General features: G+C 38.0%; 1 protein-coding gene across 9 annotated transcripts in view; it reads left to right on the forward strand.

Annotated features, from left to right (window-relative positions):
- NTNG1 (netrin G1) overlaps positions 1 to 21,294 on the forward strand; it is a 348,392-nt gene that overhangs the window by 267,202 nt on the left and 59,896 nt on the right. For 6 of the 9 annotated variants that reach the window (XM_086717715.1, XM_086717712.1, XM_086717716.1 and 3 more), the window contains exon 5: positions 9,557 to 9,583. In XM_086717715.1, the coding sequence (XP_086573841.1) occupies positions 9,557 to 9,583 (27 nt within the window). Of the gene's footprint in view, positions 1 to 9,556; positions 9,584 to 20,144; positions 20,211 to 21,294 lie in introns of all 9 variants that reach the window. The other 3 variants (XM_086717721.1, XM_086717718.1, XM_086717719.1) reach the window with 1 other exon arrangement.

Below are 21,294 nucleotides of genomic sequence, written 5' to 3' on the forward strand. Positions count from 1 at the left end.
CAAAGTAGATGGCAACTCTGTCCAACTTCATGCTTCATCATGATTCACTTGATTGCTATTGTCCAGCTCGTTAATAAAAGTATTAAGTAGCACATCTTTAAATTTCTGATCCCTGTGGAATAACACACAATATTTTTCTACATATATATGCTAAAAACTCAATAATTAACTTTTAAGAACTATAACTGTAAGAAAGATAGTACAATACCATCCACGCCTCTGCTTCCCAAAGTGTGTTCTATGACCCTTTAATGAATTCCATGGTCAAATAAGTTTGGAAAATGCTATAAACTGTACTGACTCTTAAGATATTCATATTACCTTATTAAAAACTTGAGAATCCGATAGTAAAATAACCTATTTTACCCTGTGTTTCCCAAAATTAACTGTTCATGGAACATTTAATAACTTTCTATAAAACACTCTTTGGGGGATCTGCTGCACTAAACAATTTCTACAGCCTAGTGATAGAAATGTCATGAAGACAGACAGAAAGCCCATCTAGTTCCACTGTATTCAATCTTTCACTTTCTTCTTACCTACACAGTCTAATATTCTTCAAAGAAAGAAAATTAAATTGGTCTGACATTGACATTATTTGTTTGTTCAGAAATCCAACTTGAATTGTTACACAATATCTAGGTCTCCTCTGAGTAATGGAAAATAATTTGATGATCGTTCTGTTATTTTCTCTAGTATTAAATTCACATTGACCAATTTATATTTTCCCAGGTGTACACATGTGTGTGCCATTATCCAGACAATTTCCTAAGTGCTTTACATGCATTAGCTCATTCTTAACTCACAACATTCTTATAAGGTAGATGCTATTAGTTTCATTTTACAGACGTGGATTTTGCAGACTACTGAGGACGAGTATTAAGGTTTCCATGACTAGGCAGGGTGAGCAGGAGGATTTGAACCCACATATATCTTGACTCCAAGGACTGCACATTGTACTATATTGCTTCTCAGGTTAAAGTTTAATGACTTCCTCTGTTTTCCACTGGGGTATGCACATTCTGATACCTGCTTAAACAAGTCAGTCTTCTCTAAACCTGGTCTCTCCTACTTCTCTTCCTAGACTTCTGCTTGTTATTTCTTTGCCTTCAGAGACTCCCCATCTGCCCTTGCTTTCAATTTTCAAGCTCCCCACCCTGCTTCTTCTCAGTCTACAGTTTTTTTTTCCTTACCATTCCTGTCTATTCCTGTGGTTTTAGCTCTTAGTATTATTGGTTTGATAGTAATCAGCCAATTACAGCCTAGAATTGCTCTAATGAATCCACACTGGTTTTTCCAGCTGTCTATGAAGATCTCAAAGTCCACATGCTGGACACTGAATTTATTCCTTTCTCCAAATTGCCTTTCTGTCACTTTCTATTTTAATTCTCCTTTTTCAAGACTGCTCCTCAATGTCAACTCCTCAGTGAAGCCTACCTAGATTCTCCCATGCAAAATTAACTGCTCTTTTCGCTCTAGATTTTTGATAGCGTATGTACACTTACAGTTGGTTGACTTTCTATGACCAAGATTGTAATAATAATAATGGTAGCTTCTATTTATTAAGTTTACCACAGGCTTTTATAGTTTGTGAAGTGCTTTCTTGCATTAAATTCTTTTTTTTTTTTTTTAATTTTTTTTTTTTCAACGTTTATTTATTTTTGGGACAGAGAGAGACAGAGCATGAACGGGGGAGGGTCAGAGAGAGAGGGAGACACAGAATCGGAAACAGGCTCCAGGCTCTGAGCCATCAGCCCAGAGCCTGACGCGGGGCTCGAACTCACGGACCGCGAGATCGTGACCTGGCTGAAGTCGGACGCTTAACCGACTGCGCCACCCAGGCGCCCCTCTTGCATTAAATTCTTATAACAATCCTCATGGGGTGTGTGCTATTTTTATCTCCATCTGACAGATAAGAAAGCACAGGCACACAAAGATCACTAAGTAAGTTTTTCCAAGGTCACATAGCAAATACGTCACAGAACAAGATTTATTACTTTTTAAAAATATAATTATTTTCAAATTGGTTTCCATGCAACACCCAGTGCTCGTCCCAACAGGTGCCCTCCTCAATGCCCATCACCCACGTTCCCCTCCCCCCACCCCCCATCAACCCTCAGTTTGTTCTCAGTATTTAAGAGTCTCTTATGGTTTGCTTCCCTCCCTCTCTGTAACATTTTTCCCCCTTCCCCTCCTCCATGGTCTTCTGTTAAGTTTCTCAGGATCCACATAAGAGTGAAAACATCTGGTGTCTGTCTTTCTCTGCCTGACTTATTTCACTTATCATAATACCCTCCAGTTACATCCACAATGCTACAAATGGCCAGATTTCATTCTTTCTCATTGCCAAATAGTATTCCGTTATATGCGTAAACCACATCTTAATCCATTTGTCAGTTAATGGACATTTAGACTCTTTCCATAATTTGGCTGTTGTTGAAAGTGCTGCTATAAACATTGGGGTACAAGTGCCCCTATACATTAGCACTCCTATATCCCTTGGGTAAATTTCTAGCAGTGCTATTGCTGGGTCCTAGGGTAGATATATTTTTAGTTTTTTGAGGAACCTCCACACTGTTTTCCAGAACAGCTGCACCAGTTTTAATTCCCACCAGCAGTGCAAGAGGGTTCCTGTTTCTCCACATCCTCTCCAGCATCTATGGTGTCCTGATTTACTGAACAAGATTTAAACTCAGGTCTATATGACTTCAAGAGCTAAAATGTTAGCAATTTAAGAACAGTACCATACTGTATTTCTGGCCTTTATAAATGCTTGTGGAATTAACTATTTTGTGAATGACTAAGAAAACCTAAATAAGGCTGTAATGTGCATGCAGTACATTGACCTCCCATCCATTTTCCCCTGTCTCCTGGAATGTATGGTCTTCACAGCTCAGCAGCTCTAACACAAAGGTCTACAATCTCCTACAGGAAGAGCCAGCCATCTTGGAGGAAATACAACAGGGAAAAGACTCATTTTTTTTCAAGGGTACTCATAACCCATCTGACCATCTAGAGATGGCACATTGGCTGGCTGAGCTTCCCAGACTTCCGCAAATGTCATTCATGGCCTCACTGACTTGAGCACTGTCAGATTCTGCCCACCAGCCTTTCAGGCTGAGACCCCTGGTTCTACAGCACAATAAGAGAGGACTTTCCTCTCAGAGCCATATATATATATATATATATATATATATATATATATATATATATGCATGCCAAGCTGTCAGCCAAATATACAAAACCAGAATACCAAATTATTCATGTATAACCATCAATCCACACAGTCTTTATCTGAAGCTCATGGGACCAAATATGACTTGGAATTCAAAACTGTTGGGATTTTAAAAGGTAATACATATATTGTAGACATATATTATAACCATTTTCACAGCACAATATGAGGTAGCACCACTTGAAAACATTGTAATATTTCTGCAGCAAACCTCTGATTATTCTCACCTTATGCCCCTTTCACTCAGGTTTTACCACCAAATTAGTTCAGAGCATGTTATGTTGTGCTGGAGGTAAATTTGGGAGAAAAAAAAAAACTTTTAATTTTCAGAGTTGTTGTTTGAAGATTGGAGATAAGAGATAGGGACCTAAAATAAATTAAGAGATGGTATAGAGTGGTTGTTACAGGTGCAAGCTCTGCAACCTGGATCTCTGGATTCAAATGAGTTTCCTTAAGAGATGATCTTAGGCAAGCTGTTTGTTTTTGAGTTTCTCCCATCCATAGAATAAACCTGAGTGTTGACCTCATAATGTTGTCATTAAAATTAAATGGATTAATGCATGTAAGGTATTTACATTTTTTAATGTTTTTTATTTTATTTTTGAGAGAGAGAGAAAGAGCACGAGTGGGGGAGGGGTAGAGAAAGAGGGACACACAGACCCCAAGCAGGCTTCAGGCTCTGAGCTATCAGCACAGAGCCCAAAGCGGGACTCGAACTCACAAACTATGAGATCATCACCTGAGCTGAAGTCAGCACTCAACCAACTAAGCCACCCGGGTGCCCCAAATGCATGTAAGGTATTTAGAACAGAGGCAGACACATAGTAAGCACACAATGGAATGAGATGCTATTGTCATTATAATTTCACTGAGATCTAACACATGGACTCATCCCAGCCGGATGTGTAAATCCTCCTTTTGGAGATAACAGCTATGTAGGGAGATAAATTATGTCCAGATCCCAGCTTATTCATGTAGAATATGAAATAACTGTTATGGTATTCAGAATATTTAAGTCCTCATGACCAGTGTATTCTCTCCCTTGTAATTGAGACTCCTTGCAGAGCCAGATAATAATCAGAAGGTTGCTTGGTGAGCATGGCATCAGGAAATTTAAATGACTCTAATGCTAATAACGTGAGACTGAAACATCCTGACACATCCATCCTGCCACAGAGTCAGCCTCCTTAATGCCAACAGAACACTGCAGGCCTGAAAGCTTTCAGGTTGCCCCTCCCTCTTCCTGAAACAGTGCTGGGCCAGCAGTGCTACCATATGCCTTGGGATGCTGCTCCTTTCTAGGCCTCCCCCTTCTGATTGGCCATTCTTCCATTCTTCAGATCTGTCAATAGGCTACATCAGGTTGATGTCACCTATGTCATGTCAATCACATACACTCAGGTCCTTCTGTTGTAAGATGACTTTAGCTATCTTTGATTGGATCATTTATATGGTGATTTCACACTATAATTCTATGAAGGCAGCCTTATTTCCTTTACTTTCAAGTTCCCGGCAGACAACTCACTGTGCCTCCTATCAACACAGTGGCACCAGGGATTAGGGCTGGAAGGACATTGGAAATTATTCCCCCAGAATACAAATGAGGCTGCAGAGTGTTTTCTTCCTCATCACCCACCTCTTCTTCAACTGGGTTTTTTGAAATTATAGCTCCCGATGGCCGCAGCCTGGCTTCCCCTGAAGATCTAGCCATCTACTTGATGGGCTTTTTTCAAACCATCTATCACAACAGTGGTAATATTTCCTCTCATTTTGAGGCATGCCAAATCTGTGTCCCTTCTGATTTCCTCTTGATGAAAAGCTGCCGACTTTGCATTGATTCTCAGGAGTTATGACTCTTAGCACTGCATTAATCTGCTTTAGAAGATTAGGATGTTTATTTTTGTGATCTCCATCACGTTGCTTAACTATGCCCCCTTTAGCCATTTACTTGGTGGGAGGGTTAGTAAAATTGAAAACAGAAAGAAAAGGAGAAGGAGAAAGAGGAGAACGGGAAGAAGAAAATGATTGTATAATTCTACTAAGTTCTCATCCCCCTAATTGTAGCAAATTCCTTTAAAACAAACATTAAACTAAATACAGGAGTGGAAGGGCCAGTTGAGGAAGGACTAGCCATAAGTGCCTACAGTTGAGGAAGGACTAGCCCTAAGTGCCTTCTCATTCTTTTGATACACAAAACCCTTTGGCTTATTCAACGTGTGTGTGTATCTCTGACTGAAGGAGCATTTTCTATATACCATGTATTGCAGACCCTTCCTCTCAAACTCATGCATACCTGTGCTTCATTTCCTCAGTGCAAGTTCAGCAGTGTCTAATCAGACAAGGATTAGGAATTAACTGTTCCAATGTTGAATTTAAAGGTGTTGACTTGGGCAAGGCTCTCTCTTTCTTCTCTTTGTGCATTCAGTTTCCTCTTTTCTAAAATGAAAAGCTCGATGAGATTATTTCTTAACTCCCTGTCTGCTCTTCATTTTTAAATTACTCTTTCCGAATTAGCCTACCTGGTATCGTGCTTCCTGTCTGTCTACCTATCATCTGTTTATCTTTCCCAAGTATTTTTGAGGTTGTTTCAGAGGTGAGGTTTAACCTAATGAAGCTTGAGTTTTAGGATTCCTCATCAGAATCCTTCTAACCTTAAAAAAATAAATTTTATATTTAATTTTATATTTTAAAGTTAATATTCTTTTTCTCAAAGAGAGCTCCCAGATTTGAATATGCTTTAGACCTCCACAAAATCTGTACTTTCCCTTGGGTGGCTTAGGGGAAAAGACAAATACAAATAAGAGTATCCAAATAGAGGGTTAAAAAAAGATGTGAAAGAAGGAATGGAAGGCAAATAAGCAAAATATTAAATGAGTTTACCCAGTTGAGCACCAGGTTGTGTTCTGAGCCACTGCACTTTCTAGAAGGCAAGGAATATCGTATAACTCTGGCTATCAGAATGAAGTAAATGTTCAGAGAGAACAAAAGTACCCATTAACTCTGAACTCTGAGAAATATCTCAGTTGAACATTTTATAGGGGACAAGATCATATTATGGCCAAAAGTATTTTCATTTGATAGAAACTGTTTTGGTAACAAGTGATAAAGTTTTGCTCAAATATACTTTGAGCAGGTTTTCTGTACCAGGCATTGTCCCAGGCAGATACTAGAAATACAGAAAGGAATGAGACATGGTGACTATCCTTCAGACCTCTCAGACAGACACACAAACAATTATAAGTAAGTTGATAAGTTTTTTAGGGAGGCCTGTACAAAGAGGTGTGTGACCACAGGGAGTGGCTATTTCACATCAGGGAGATGAAAAAAGAAGGGAAAGAATAACTTCCAAGCTCAATTTTAAGGGTAAAAATATTCTTTACCTAATACTTATTACTTCACAGGGAGTGATTAAGAACTGCCAACATGTGTCTAGATAATCTGACTCTCATCCCCGTGGTTCATGGGCACTTTCTGTGTTGTCAGATGAAATTATATTCATTTATTCATCCTTTACAGACCCCAAAGAAGCCCACCTTTCATGAATGACAGCCCTCTTGTCTTACTCTTGGAAGGCTTCTCATGGCTTACCTTACTCTTTTTAATGACTGTAATGGGTTTATTAAATTCTTTAGTTGTCTGTAGAGAACCCAGACCAAGGTGTTTGGACAGTACAATAAGGAACATTTGGAAAAATAATAGTAATAATAACATTCGAAAATGTACTAATGGCTATCCCTTGGTGTTCACATATTTTCTACTTCAAAAATCTTTATGCCAGCAAACAGTTTAAAAGGCTTTTCTAAGGAATTCCCATTTTACAGCAATGGAATAGAAAGTGACTCACCTGACACTACCCCAAAAAATTGTAAGCCACAAAATGAGGAAGGGGCTAAATTTTAAGCATCCAAAATGTCAGGTAATGGAAAACATCTTCATGAGGAAAATAAGATCTCAGAATGGCCTTGCTTGGCAAGCTTTGTACAGCTGCAGTGAACATTTCTTCCTGCGCTAGCATCCCCAAAGGAATGGAAACATTTCTGCATCGTTCTAACGTATTCAGCTGCAGCAAGTACTGCATTAAATAGTCTTGCAGGTTCGCTCTCTCTCCAGCTGCCTGGCCAAACATCCTGAGAACTTCGCCTTGCATTATGCATGGCCCTCTAACTCCATGTAAGTTTCAAAACACCCGAAAAGTCTCTTTCTGCCATCCTAACTTCCATTCTCTTTGACGGATTACAAAAGGCAAGCAGTTCTGATGGAGCAGGATTTTCCATCATGGGAGAATTTGGAGCTTCTGCCGTTGATACTAAAATTGTGATGCTGCCATTATACCTCACTCAACAGGGGATTTACGAAAGAAAGAAAGAAAGAAAGAAAGAAAGAAAGAAAGAAAGAAAGGAAGGGAGGGAAAAAGAAGGAAGGAAGGAAGGAAGGAAGGAAGGAAGGAAGGAAGGAAGGAAGGAAGGAAGGAAGGAAGGAAGGGAGAAGAAAGAAAGAAAGAAAGAAAGAAAGAAAGAAAGAAAGAAAGAAAGATAGATTGATTCAGTACCAAGTCACTGTCACGCTGCAGCAAAGATAGTCTGCCAAAGTATCGGTCAGGAACTCAGCAGTCCTTTGAAGAGATTGCTTTCAGCATGAAATTCAGTTCAGAGGACAGAGTTAAAACACAGAAATGGAAATTTAGATTTCCAGTTTGGGTCGAAGAGTAATCAGTAATTAAGCTGAAGCGCCATAAACCCTGTGCATTTAAAAATCAAGAGATTTTGAATGTATTTAATAACTGAAAATAAAATTTCACTCCTTCCAAGGTTTTTAAAAAATCATGGTATGCTTTAATTCCTTCATACCCCTCCCCATTAGGAAATAGGAAAATGGCTCTTGGTTTTAAAGAATACACAGCTAGAAATCTCTGAGTAAGTTACGATGATTAAGTAGGTTATGCCAAATGTCAGATGTTAAAACAAGCAGAGGGCAGTTGTTCAAAGATAAATACTAAAATAGAAGTTTAATGATTCCTACATTTACCACCTGTTTGGAGCACACTCCAGTGATGTGGAGAACAAGTCTGAACAGCTCCTTAACAGCTATCACTTATTGACAGTGTACCATGTGTCAGACATTTTTATGGATTGTTTCATCCAATCCTCACAGCAGCCCTATGCAGTAGGTAGTATCAGCCCCCTTTAGTTGAGGAAACAGGCATAGAGAGGCTGGGAACCTGCCTGAAGTCATCACCCAGCTAATCAGTTGCAAAGCTGACCTCTCAGTTCTGTCTGATTCCCATCTCATGCTCCCATCCATACCCCTACCCAACTTTAGTGGAGAAGATATAAATCTCTGACTCTTAATTAGCAGTAACTTTCATTGTATTGCTTGCTTGATGAACCCACTATATCAATAACAGTAATCATAGTAAAGACGGATGTAGTCCACACTACCTGCCAAGCAGCATTTTGAGTATTTTACATGTATCAATTTGTGTGATCTTTGCAGCAACCCTAAGAGGTAGGAAACCAAGCTACAGAGAGCGTAAGCAACTTGCCCAAGGTCACACAGTCAGTGAGTGTAAGAGCAAAGCTTCAAACCCAGGCAGCCTGGCTCCCATGCCCCTGCTCTCAGGACAGACTAAATTCATGTCCACGTTTGTACCAAGTCCATTGCATTCTGCAATGGTGCCACCACCTTAGCACAACCTGTAAATTAAAGTGGAAGCTGAGAAAATTGATGAACTGCATGATCAATATGAACAACCTAATGTATTCTTGAATTATTCTGCTCAATTAAGTTTCTATTACAGAGTTTAATCCACATATCTGACAAGTAAAAGAGGGCTAAAAATGATGGTTATGCGAAATTAATCAAATAAAGGGCCAAATGACTTTCAACAGCTAACATATGTGTCTCATAACACATTTAAAGAGATCTGTTGCACGTGTGGAGATATTTACACAGGTCCACACAGTGTATATTTGGCACTCTATGCCCGGAACATAAGCCTAGCTTAAAATCTGTTTTGAACCACATACAGTGCCACAAAATGTTTATTGACCTTAGAGGCAGGCACAAAATGTTTGATGTCATGAAGCAGTCTTGAACCAGCTGTTGAAGTTGAGCATTAATTTCCCAACCCTGATAAGTTCAGGAGTTCTAGAATGAAAGCAAAAACGGTTTTGATGGATGAATATATGTCTTTCTGTGCATATTTCCTAATGATCTGAATGTTATTTAGTGTTAAGTTTCTGAGATTTTTATATTAAGTTAAAGATATCATGTATTAATAACTGTCTAACAATTTTTCTTTATTGTTTTCTTTCTTTCCAGGTATCCCCAGTATTTCCAGTATTGGTAGTAAGTAAAAAAAAGAAAATCACCAAACCAAGTCTAGGCTAGTTCTGTTTTCTTGTTGGGCTCCTAAGACCTATTTTCCCAGTGTCCATTTCTGATGGAAAGGTTATTTTCTTTGTGAATTGAACTGTTGTGTTTGTTCTGTGCACAGATATGGTGAGAGCACAGATAAAACAGTTATCCATGTATAACTCCTCTAATACCACAGTTTTCCTGACTACTTTCAATCAATGAAGGCTACCTTTACAGAGGTGCAGTTACTGAGGTAACCATAGCTCATGAGCAAAAGTATAAATAGTCCTGTGTACTCATACTCAGTAACCAACAACAAACTCAACTTTCTCTTTAGGACTGGGTATGGATTTCTACTGTAATTTTTAAAATTGTTGAATACCAACAAATGCTTTAGGCATATGTATTAGAACCCAAGAAAACCAGGGGGAGGGAATTTTAATAATGTATTGCACTCCAGTCTTTGTGAAGGCCTGAAAGAGGCAGGTTGGCGACCATTAGTTTTCTGGAGGAATGAAAGAATGTATGTCCACTTCTCCCTCCTAAAATACAGCGATCCATCTTTTCCTGACTACTTAGGCTTAAGTTTGATAGAGAATGGGGTATTAAAAAATATATGCAGAATTTAGGAATCCAGCTACTAGAATTCCTGCAAGAAATCTTTTAGTAGAAATAGAAGCAACTGAAACTCCCACTGCCATGGCAGACAGCATCCTCCCAGCTGTCATAAGAGAAACAGACTATAGCTCCTTCTTCACATAGAAAACAATGACACCCCAACACCAAGCCTGAAATGCTCATTAAGGAAATGCCCCACAGCTTTGTGGAGCAGGGTTTTTATATATCTCAGCCTTTCGCTCTGATGGCTAAAACCTTTGAACAATTGTTAGATTAACTGATTCAAAATAGAATACTGAGAAAGCCAAGATTATGTGCTGTAAGTGAAGGGAAGAATTTTCACTGTGGTCTCACCCCTCCCAGACTTCCTCATGGGTGCTGTGCCACCCAGGGTGATTGCAGTGTAAACAACAGCCGCTGAGGTGTTGCAAAACCCAACATCCATCGTGGAAGCAATACTCTGATCATTTGGATAAAAACAACTTCCTCCTTCTTACAAATGCACAGGCAGGTCTTCCAATTTGTAAAGCAACCCGGTGTACTTAAGCTTGTGAATAGGCCCCGACACAGCTTTGTTAAGCACTGGGCATGTTAAATGCCATGAAAATCAGCAGCTTTGTAAATAGAAGTAGTGTTCACATCCTTTTAGATACCGGCCTAATGCTACAGCATGGCCTTTATGATCTTATTGAAATGGCATCAGTGCTACAGACTTGCAGATGGAGAAAGTTCAGCTCTAGTAGTCTCCGGGTTCTGCTTTAGTATCTCCTCTGGCATTTGCCTAATTGTGTATGTGTGTGTGTGTGTGTGTGTGTGTGTGTGTGTGTGTGTATACATATGTATGTGTGTGTGTATACACACACACACATACATATACCCCACAGTAGGCTCCTTTCAGGCCTTGACAATTTCATTTGCATATGCATTTGTGAGCAAAAGGGAACCAAATGGAAGCAAGCTGGCACAGACTATTGAGGCTGCTGTGGCAGTCTGGCCTATCCAATCTTCAGAAATGGATGGATGGAAAGCAGTTCTTTGGCGCTGGGGTGTGTTTCTGTTCACGGTGTCAGTCATGTGTTGCATGGAATCTCTGACCGTACAGCTCACTGGACATTTCATTCGGCCGCCTCCGCCACATGCCCCATCTCTGAGCATCAGCAGATGTTGACCTTTTACACCCTGATTCAGGAAATCCCACTTTTGTTTGGCTTTGTTTTATTTTGAAATGGGTGGTGACCTGAAAGGATGCTTTGTTGTGCCTTTGGCAAATGTATCAACCTTTTTTTAATCAGGAGCCTAGGAAAATTTAACTCCTTAATGCCTAGCGAAAACCCTCTAACAAAGTGATAGTTTGTAACCTGACCTCATTGTGCCTTTGGCAGCTCCTTTTGGAGCCCAGTGGGTGTTTCCTCAGATTTCTCCAGCAAACAGGATGTAAAAGCTTCCAGGAGTCACCCAACATCACACACAACTAGCTTGCCTATTGCTGGCTTTAAAGTCAAGAGATTTACGATAAAACCATCAAACATGATTGTATCTTCTAGGCTGCTTAAATGGCATTTGCACATTCCTTCTTTGTGGTGCTCCTCATAAGGTGTTCCTTGTGTGCACTAGTGTATTCCTTTCCTCTCCAAAGAGCAAGAATTCCTGCATAGAGGACTCACGGCCTATTCCACAGGGTGCAGGAAGGAGGTTTCCAAGGTATAAGCTAGAGAAGAGGGAGTTGCTTGGGTTTTTAACTAAGTTTGGGTGTTTCCCAGGGCTTTGGCCTTTATCCCAAAGAAAGAAGCAATGAGCATAATTCCACCAAGTCCATAGACAATGCCATTATAACAGATGTAATACCCATGAGACTCCCATCACCAAAGCATATTTCAAGGAAAGGGAATGATATATACTACTGATGTAAATTATTGATTTATGTAACCATAAATTCACATACGTATGCTATATACACAATGGCTAAAGATTTTCAAGCCCTGATAGATTTCAGTATAGATCTCAAACTGTCAATACCAGTATTACGGTTCAAATGCATCGACAGAGTGGTCATCCTTTCCGATCATCTGCTAAAAATGTTTTTGAAACAAATTTCTCATTAAGATCATTTGTTGTACCTGCTATTGTCTATTTATTAGGAAATAGGCTTCCCAATCATTTCAAAGGTCCTTGATTTAAAACTTGGTCATTTTGATGTGTTTTTGACCATGGCTGAAAAAAATACTGGTGATATTGTCAGCAATTAATGAATCCCAAAAATATATCTATAGTCATTTGAGCCTTGTGGTCTCTGTTACTACTTTACCTAATGGGGCAGTAATTCATTCAGGTTTCATTCTTTTTTAATAAAGTGTATCACACACTGATAAGGAAACATTCACAATTTTACCCAAGTGAACATTTGTTGATGCTGATGATGCAAATTAAGAGTTGGTTTGGTGTGGATGTTTTTGCTAAAGTGATAAACTAATGATTACCTTCTAGCATATATTATCTGATCCTTAGTCCTGAAAAGCAAGTGATTTCCCTAATATGTTAAACATTATACAGACCATAATTAGAATAAGAACTGGCCTAATGTGCACATAGCTTTGTGTGGGTTATTATCACTTAAGAAAGCAGATGACAGATGAGTCCGAGGTTAAAGGTAGGCCAGCCACTGAAATGGAAGATCACATCAGGAAACACCATTTCAGACAACTTGAAAATTTTTAATAAGTAAAGATATTTCTTAGAAAAGCAACAAAAGAAAAGAGAGATGTAAACGTTCTGTGAACCCAAGTATACATTATTTCTTTAAATTACTTTTAAGTGGCTGAGACCATGATATATAAAGCATAGAATATTGGTGGAAGTGTTTGGATATCCTCTCCTCTCTACCTCATTCAATTAGAAATCATGGTTCACTTACAGGAAATATTCCATTTTCCTGTTTTCTCTTATAATGAGCATTCCCTTCATCATGGAGTTAAACTTCATCTCTAATTTGATTTAACTGACGGGACTGTGGAACAAGGGAGATGCTAGCTGCAGGGATCCAATAGCCTGTTGAGAAAGCCCAGAGATGTTTTCATACTTGAAAATATTTGATGCCAGTTGGAGACCTTGTGAAAGTTGTGTTCCATACAGCATCCAGATATTTCTGTTCGGCACCGATTTGCTGTAGAAACCTGGATCATGAGGAAAATAATGAGGTTAATCATTTCCCCACCCAAGGGTTATTAGTAATCATGTTCATCTATCTAGACATCTGCAGTGTTTGTTTTTTTTTTTTTCCCTTTGCTTTAATACGACTAAATCCCCCAAATAAAAGTTTCATTTGAATTGCCCTTTAACTAATTAGGTTTTATATAATGAGGAAAAAATTATCAGGCTAGTGTAGCTATATGGCAAATTGCATGGTGTGCTACATTAATTTTGAACTGTTTGCTGATGTTCTAGAAGGAAAGCTCAGGTCCCAGGTGAAATGCCTTTGGGACTTTGTTATATCATGTACCCAGTATCCTCATCACAGATCCATTTCATATTTGTGTAACTAGCATTTCACATTCATGAAACCTTTGTGGTTATCCTAAAATTGAATGAACATTAGGATATAGCTGCTGCTTTAATCCTGAAGAATAAATCAAGTATTACAGTGAAGGAGGCGAAGTACCCCCTACCTAAAGAAAAAAGAATTGGGAGGTTTAGTAATGTTATCAAAAATCACCCACCTTGAGCAAACTGACTTTTTTCATGTGTTAACCTTTTCCCAGGTGAATTTAGAGTGCCAGACCAGTTTTTAAGTGTGAGCTGCTATCTGCACCTTTGCTATTATCTCTGTGTAGGGGCATCTGGAAATTCCTAGCATAAACAAAGATTCAGCAAGATCTCTGAAAGGCCCCATGATGAGCCTCAAACATGTAACTGTGAATTCCTGTGCTAAGAGTGTGGGTATCATTGACATCTTCTTGGAGTATAGATATGGAGCTGGTCAACTAAGTGTTTCACTTCCCAGGAAGAATTAGGCAGTGCTTTTGCTCACAACCGGAGGGAGATGTACCCACATATCTACAGAATTCCATTTTACAAATGGTGAATCTGAGGCTCAGAGGGGCCGAGTCATTTGACCAGTGTAATACAAGCAGGAAGGCCCATCTGACTCCAGAAGTTATGCTCATAACATTACACCAAATGGAAGAGCTCAGAAGGAAAAATTCTAGATTTATTGACTCTTACCTCAGACTTTTTCTAGTCCACCACACTGCACTTTAGACCTGTTGATCTCTGAATTGACCCATTTTTGCACAGAGAAATTTAGTGTCCCGGAGAAAAACAGAAGTTCATTTTCTGGTACTTCACTATGTTGTCAATAGAAGTTACCAGCATCATGTCTGAGTAGAAGGGGTAGGGAACTGTGACCTCCACGTTAATATATGCCCTTCCTCTACCGCTAAACATCCTCAGTATGCTGAGCAAGAGGGGAGATGTATAGATGTCAAGTATATTATAGATCGCAAGAAAGACAGCTCATGAAATTTTCTATGCAAATTATGAAACATGTTTGTTCATATTGTATGACAGTAAAAATCCAAATTTTTTTCTTTATTGAAATAGTCACTTATAGCAAAAATAAAATTCTATATGCCATCTCTAGGACAGACCTACCACTATCACATTAAACTATATCTTTCCCATCAGTTTAATGACATGGTAGTTCTGAGGGTAGGCAGCTTGCTATGAAGATGGTAAGATTACCTCCAAGGCCCTAGAGATTTCTTCTGGAAAGCTTTAGGGTTTTCTATAGATTCCTTTCTAGGCATCAATAATGCTTCCAGATTCCCTGAGTAACAGAAGCATTAACTATATAAGGCCCAAAGGACCTTGTGACTTTGCCTCTACCTGACATTTTCCTCTCACACTCCTTGAAGAAGGATGTTTAATGAAGGCTCACTAACATCACCCAGGAGTGGATTTTCATATCCATGGTGGCACCCATGGTGGCTTCCCACCATATTTTAGAACCAAAAAATTATTTAAAAATTAGTATTTTTAGGAAACTTAAAGAGCATTCATTCAACATCATCATTTTACAGTATATAAGACAACGAAGGCTTAAATGAAATGTCTAAGTCATCGGGGCAGTGGCCAAGGTAGGATTCCAGCTCAATATCCAATTTCCAGATTAGGACTCTTCACATTCTACCCTGATATTAGAACTCACCTTCTCATTTGATGAAACTACTAAAGTATGAAATTCTATGTGGTGCACCATTCTAGAAAAAGATGGGAAATCATGGTCACAATTTACTCTGTTTTTAAAGGGTGCCCACAAAGTGAGTTGAAAGTTGCCTATAGTTCATGCAAACTGAGTGCTATGGATGATAGAGGACAACTTAATATTCTAAAACAACTCTACCTCTAAAGCTTTCTTGATGTGAATAACATATTTTCAGCCTTCTGCTTCAAGCTTGTTTTCCAGTTTGACAAATTATGGCGTCAGCAATAGATGGTCAATTTCAGCCATTCCAACATAGTCCCCTCCAATGTATAGTGCAGAGTTTTCCTTGGGGCACAGAGGAGAAAAATTTTCCTCCAAAGTTTCACTCTTGTAACTAGAATCTCATTTTTTCTGATTCATGAAAGTGAGTTTCAAGTGCCACAACCAAACTGTTTTCTTAATTCTCTCCCTGATGAAAAACAGAATTCAGATGACATATATATTTAATTCATAGTCTAAACTGATGTGCCCCCAAATTGAAAGAAATTTGAAAGTTAACATTATATATTTAACTATTAATATTAAAAATCAAATCTTTTTCACAGTATCCCAAACTATTTCCATTGCTTTCTGAACAATAGTATTAATCAATAGAGACCCTAAAACTGGCCTAAAGTAAACTACATCTTAAGTGAGCTTTTTTACCTATCAGTACCACTCACTTTGGGAGTAATTAAGATTGCAAAAAATAGGGGGAGCACATTATTTTCTCTAATTCAATTCAGCAAGAACTGTTAATACTACAGTAATCTGATTTTTGTCACAATAGCAACCACAAATGGTATCATAAGGGCTAACATTTTTTAAATGCTCATTACAATATCGAGCAAGTATTAACTCACTGAGTCTTGAAAACAACCAGCAGATAGTGTCATCATCCCCAACTTACAGATGAGAAAGACAGAGAGAGTTTCCTTTTTTTTTTTTTTTTTTTTTTTGATCAAGAAAGAGACAAGTTCCTTGTCCAAGTGGTAGAGCTGGGATTTTAATCCAGCCCAAGCTCTACTTACCTGCACCATATCTCAAAAAATTTTCCCCAAATAGTTATTTTCTAAGCTTCCCATAGATGCACTTTGAAAATTCAACAATGAGAGTAATTGGATCTGATTGACATTCCAGATATTTTTGTTTTTTGTAAGGGGACAGCTGTGGAGTATGTGATTATGGTCTCTATACTCCTAGAGCCAGTCTTTGGAATCTAGTCAAGGAGATTATCAAAATGAGTCCAGTCCATTTTCCCAGATGTATTGTGCCAGCATCCTTAAGAAATAGGGATTTCCACAGAAGGCTATTCTTGAATGACTAGCCATCTACAACCCCACTGGACACATGGAGGGATCCATCCCCTCACCCCAATAATAATTTCTCAACTCCAGTTTGGGTTTCACTATGACAGTCGAAAGGTCCACTGTCAAAACATGCAGCAATAATTTTCCCTTCCCTCTTAGTCCTCTAGAGTCTCCAAAGAGCGTGTACCTCATCCCAATAGACCTCATCCTCCCATGAACTTGAGTGGGGCCCTGCTAGACCATTGGAGAACTCCTAGAGGGATGGAAATTAACACCTAAGGGAAACCTTAGAGATCTTTTAGTCCAGCACCTTTATTTATAAGGAAATGGAAGTCCAGAGAAATTAACAGCCAGGCAATTCCTTGGTAGCAGTACTGGGACCAAACCTGATTCTTCTGACTCATGGTGACCTTTGCCCTGCAACAAGCCACCACTTTAAGACCTTCATGTTGGCCCAAAGATATACCTTAGTTAATTTGTGAAAAAGTGAAATTAATAAGTTCTGCCTCAGGTCACCCAAAGAGGCAATACAATAGTTTTAATGCAATATATATATATATATATATATATATATATATATATATATATATATTTTTTTTTTTTTTTTCTATTTTCAATTTCCACCTACTCAAAACAAGTGGCCCCCTGGCTAAAAATTATCAGAAGCTACATGTTATGCAAAGATTTTTCATTAGAATTGGCTATAATAACATAGAATTTGTTTCAATTATACTATTAAAATCATCTTCAATGTGCCTAATTTACTCCTGGGAATTAAACATTTGTTAGTAATATTGATTAAATATTTATTTGAGCCAGGATCTTAGAGTACCAAGAGTAAATGGAGAGTAACTGCCTAATTTTGTTTTCTTACTTAGCCTTGCAATTATTAGACAAAATCAAATTTTTAAAAAATAAGATGAGATATTAAATTAAAAAGTCCTGGGGACCAAATATTGGAACATGCATGCACAAACAGTAACATGCTGTAGGAGTCTGGGGGGAGGGAGGGCACAAATTTCAGTGCCTTTTTTTTCAGGACATTTTTCCTTCCAAGGGAAAAACAGCACATAAAATTTTGTCCCATCAGAGATATGTGTAGATTAGATTGGGATTTCCAATGGGATCACTGCTGGTGGTTCTGAGCTTTGAGTGTTCAGGAAAGTTAGGCATCCCACATAATGGAACTTTTGGGGGCGGCAGGGGGTGGGGGGAATGTCTAATTACATTCCCAGGCAAATACAAGGGCTACCTTCTCCCCTTCCCCCCAAGAAACCATCTGAAGTACACAATACAGAAGAAAGTTACACTTCCAGATACGGATCAGATTGTGACTGAGCTGTCTACCTCGATAATTCCATACAGTCAGGTAGTTAACGATTCAAAAGTAGAATGCCCTATGTTAACTTTTTATATATTTTATACATTCCTTAACATGGAACCTCAGAATCCTAGGGGGAAAAATTATAAAACACTAGGAAAAGAGTATGCTAAAAATAGGCATAAACAAATATTTAATAGAATATGGGATACAGTTTAATTTATGAAGCTAATTTTCAAAACTCACTTTTAAATTGATTTAGTATAAATGCCGGTCTTTACTTAAATTTCTTGGCAGAGCTTATTAACCAAACAATCCTATTGCTTAATTTCATCAAGTCACTAAATACCTGACATCAAATTTACAAACAGCAGCCCCACTATGACCTGTATTTGCCTCTCCTATAAGAAAAATATGGAGAGAACCATTTCAACAAACTAAAATATTCTTAATTTGAAGCTAATAATGTGAAGGAATATATTTTCTATATAAACCCACAATTTTTTTCCAAGTAATTTCTAGAAATCATATTCATTCCCTCAAAATGCAAATTTATAGTTTTTCAGAGGTAATGAGCACTGTTTAAGTAGCCTTGTTCTGTTAATTCAGCATCTACCCAGCACCAAAATGCTCAGGTGAAAAGCAATATTAGTTGCCTACTTTGCCTATACATGTTACTAAGTATCTATGTATTTAGTAACAGTTGGGTACAAATGTGGAAAATATTATTACACTTTTTTCATTCTGCAGTTTTGACAGAGTAATATCAATATTAAGATTTCATCTGCCTTTGTGTACACACACACACACAGTAGATCAGCTTTTCTAACAAATATTAAAATACCAAAGTTATAGCGAAAGTACCATGTCTTACAAGAATGTTACTTGCTATAATCTAATTATGGAGGAAACAATCTGATAATACCTGTTTACAGTGGCCTAGCCACTTGATATCAATTATTCAATTATTAGATATTTACTGAGGCCTCCTGCAAGGCTTTGCCCTTCCTCAAAGAGATCCAATCTAATTACAGAGACGAGAAATAGACCTATGAAATTTAAATTAACAATATTAAAACTCATGCCTTATCCCCATATCAATGAGAAATCAGGAGCACAGACAGTAACATGCTATAGGAGTCTGGAGGTGAGAGCACTTTTTGTGGACTTGGGTAGTCCCAAAGGACCACACAGAAGGTGTAGTTTTGAGCTGATCTGAATGGGTGGTAGATTGGAGTCCTAAAATGCCTGCTTTAATAGTTATGCACCTTAGCAAAAATAATTTTAAAGCATCCAATCCTAAACCTAGATGTTCTGCTTTTCCAGAGTCTTTTTTTCTTTTTTTAAATATGTATATACTGGTGAATCTAAAAAAGAAAGAACATCAGTTCTCAAGGTAACAATGCTTATAATTACCTCTGGATTGGAGCCAAAAACTCTAGAAACATAGGTTGAAGTAAAAAAAAAAAAAAAATCATGAAGACATATACACATCCGTACATACAAACCTTAGCTATACTAAGAAGCCAGAAATCACCAGTATTCCCTTTCTTTCTCTGAGAAATGGCATAAATAAAAATAGGAAATAAATCCACTTCTTTGCAGAGATAATGGCTCACACTTAAAACATACCCCAAAGAATCTCTCATGAAAGACTAATGCAACCAGTTCATATCTGTAAATATAAATTTCAGAGAATGGAATCCTCCAGTGAGAAATTATTTCTTTCACGTTATCTTCTAGTTTCAGGCACCAGCTTTATATAACAGTTTGAAATGCCGAAGTCCCTATTTGGTTATTTGTAAGAACACTCTAGTTTATTGCAAAAGTAAATGTATATAGCTTTGTTAGCGAAGGGGCTATCTATTTAATGTCCATTCAATGTTTTGGGAATCATCAATTGCTTGCTCTTGTTTGGTGCGGGAGTCATGTTTTGTTAAGTGCATCACAGCCAAGTTAAAGAGCAGATGTGTGGTTTGTGTCTTTGTCCATATAAGTTTCTGTTTAGACCAAATGACATTATAGCTGAAAATAACATACCCTGATTTTTCCTGATGCATGCAGATCTTCCAAAGTTTAATAGGATATGGCCGAATATTTCTTCCCTTGAGGTTTCTAACCCAAAACAAGGTAGGAGCATGTAAAATTCCTAGCAATATAAAACCCCACATGTTTAGGGGGAAAATCCCATATACTATTTTTCAGCACTGGATAACAGCATTATTGTGAATGCCATGTCTTTGAAAGAATCCTGATTCAAATATTATTTCTAATATGAAGAGTGCCCTGGAAATATTAGAGTGAAAGATATAGGGGAAAATTAGATGGCATAGAAGTTACAAGCACTTCATCAAATTTAGGTTGAATGTCTCTCCCAAGAGAAGCCTAGAGTTTTGCTGCCATCACAGTTTGGAATATAAATAATAAGCCTTAAAAACTTCTGAGTGCTGCAGGTGTCCTTCCAATGTCTCCCTTTTGCTCCTCTTAACGAAACTGACTAGTACGTCAGTTGTGTTGAAGGTCGGGGGAAAAATACATAAAGGCAGTATTGCAACCCCTAACAGACTTGTTTTCTTTTACTGTTTCTCCATATTGACTGGCAGAAATTTGAATCTCTCTCTCTGTGTATCTCTCTCTCTCTCTGTGTATCTCTCTCTCTCTCTCTCTCTCTCTCTCTCTCTCTCTCTCTTTCTCTTCCACATCACAGTATATTTTCTCTGTTGGGGCTTCCCCTTTTAATCCTTTACAAATTAAAAATTATTTCTAGCAGCATTAAGAACAACCTGCTCTCTGTCTGTCTTTAGAGCAGTAATTATTTTCTGACTTGTAACCTCAAAAATAAGTAAATAAATAAAAGAGAGAGACTGACAGCAGTGTGATTACACAGGAAGAAATAGAACTTTTAAAAACTGGGCAATGAAATTCATAAGAGGCAGTGCAATGTTAAATTCACATTAACATCTAGCCTATAGATATATATAGACATGTATAAATAGGAGTTTATTTTAATAGAAAATTGTATTCTTTTGCCTTCTTTCTTCTCAAAAATAAGGACATTTTTGGCTTCCACCTTCTTTCATTACATACAGGATGTTCCTTTTAAACTCTAATGAATACAGATGGAGGAGGAAATGAGCGAAAGGAGGAACCAGGAAATAGCTGCTAAGCAAACAAAACACATTAGCAATTTGTTGGGGAGTCAAATTGGAAGGGC

Source organism: Puma concolor, chromosome C1, assembly GCF_028749965.1.
Source record: "Puma concolor isolate L17-30 chromosome C1, mPumCon1.1.hap2, whole genome shotgun sequence".
Taxonomy (NCBI): domain Eukaryota; kingdom Metazoa; phylum Chordata; class Mammalia; order Carnivora; family Felidae; genus Puma; species Puma concolor.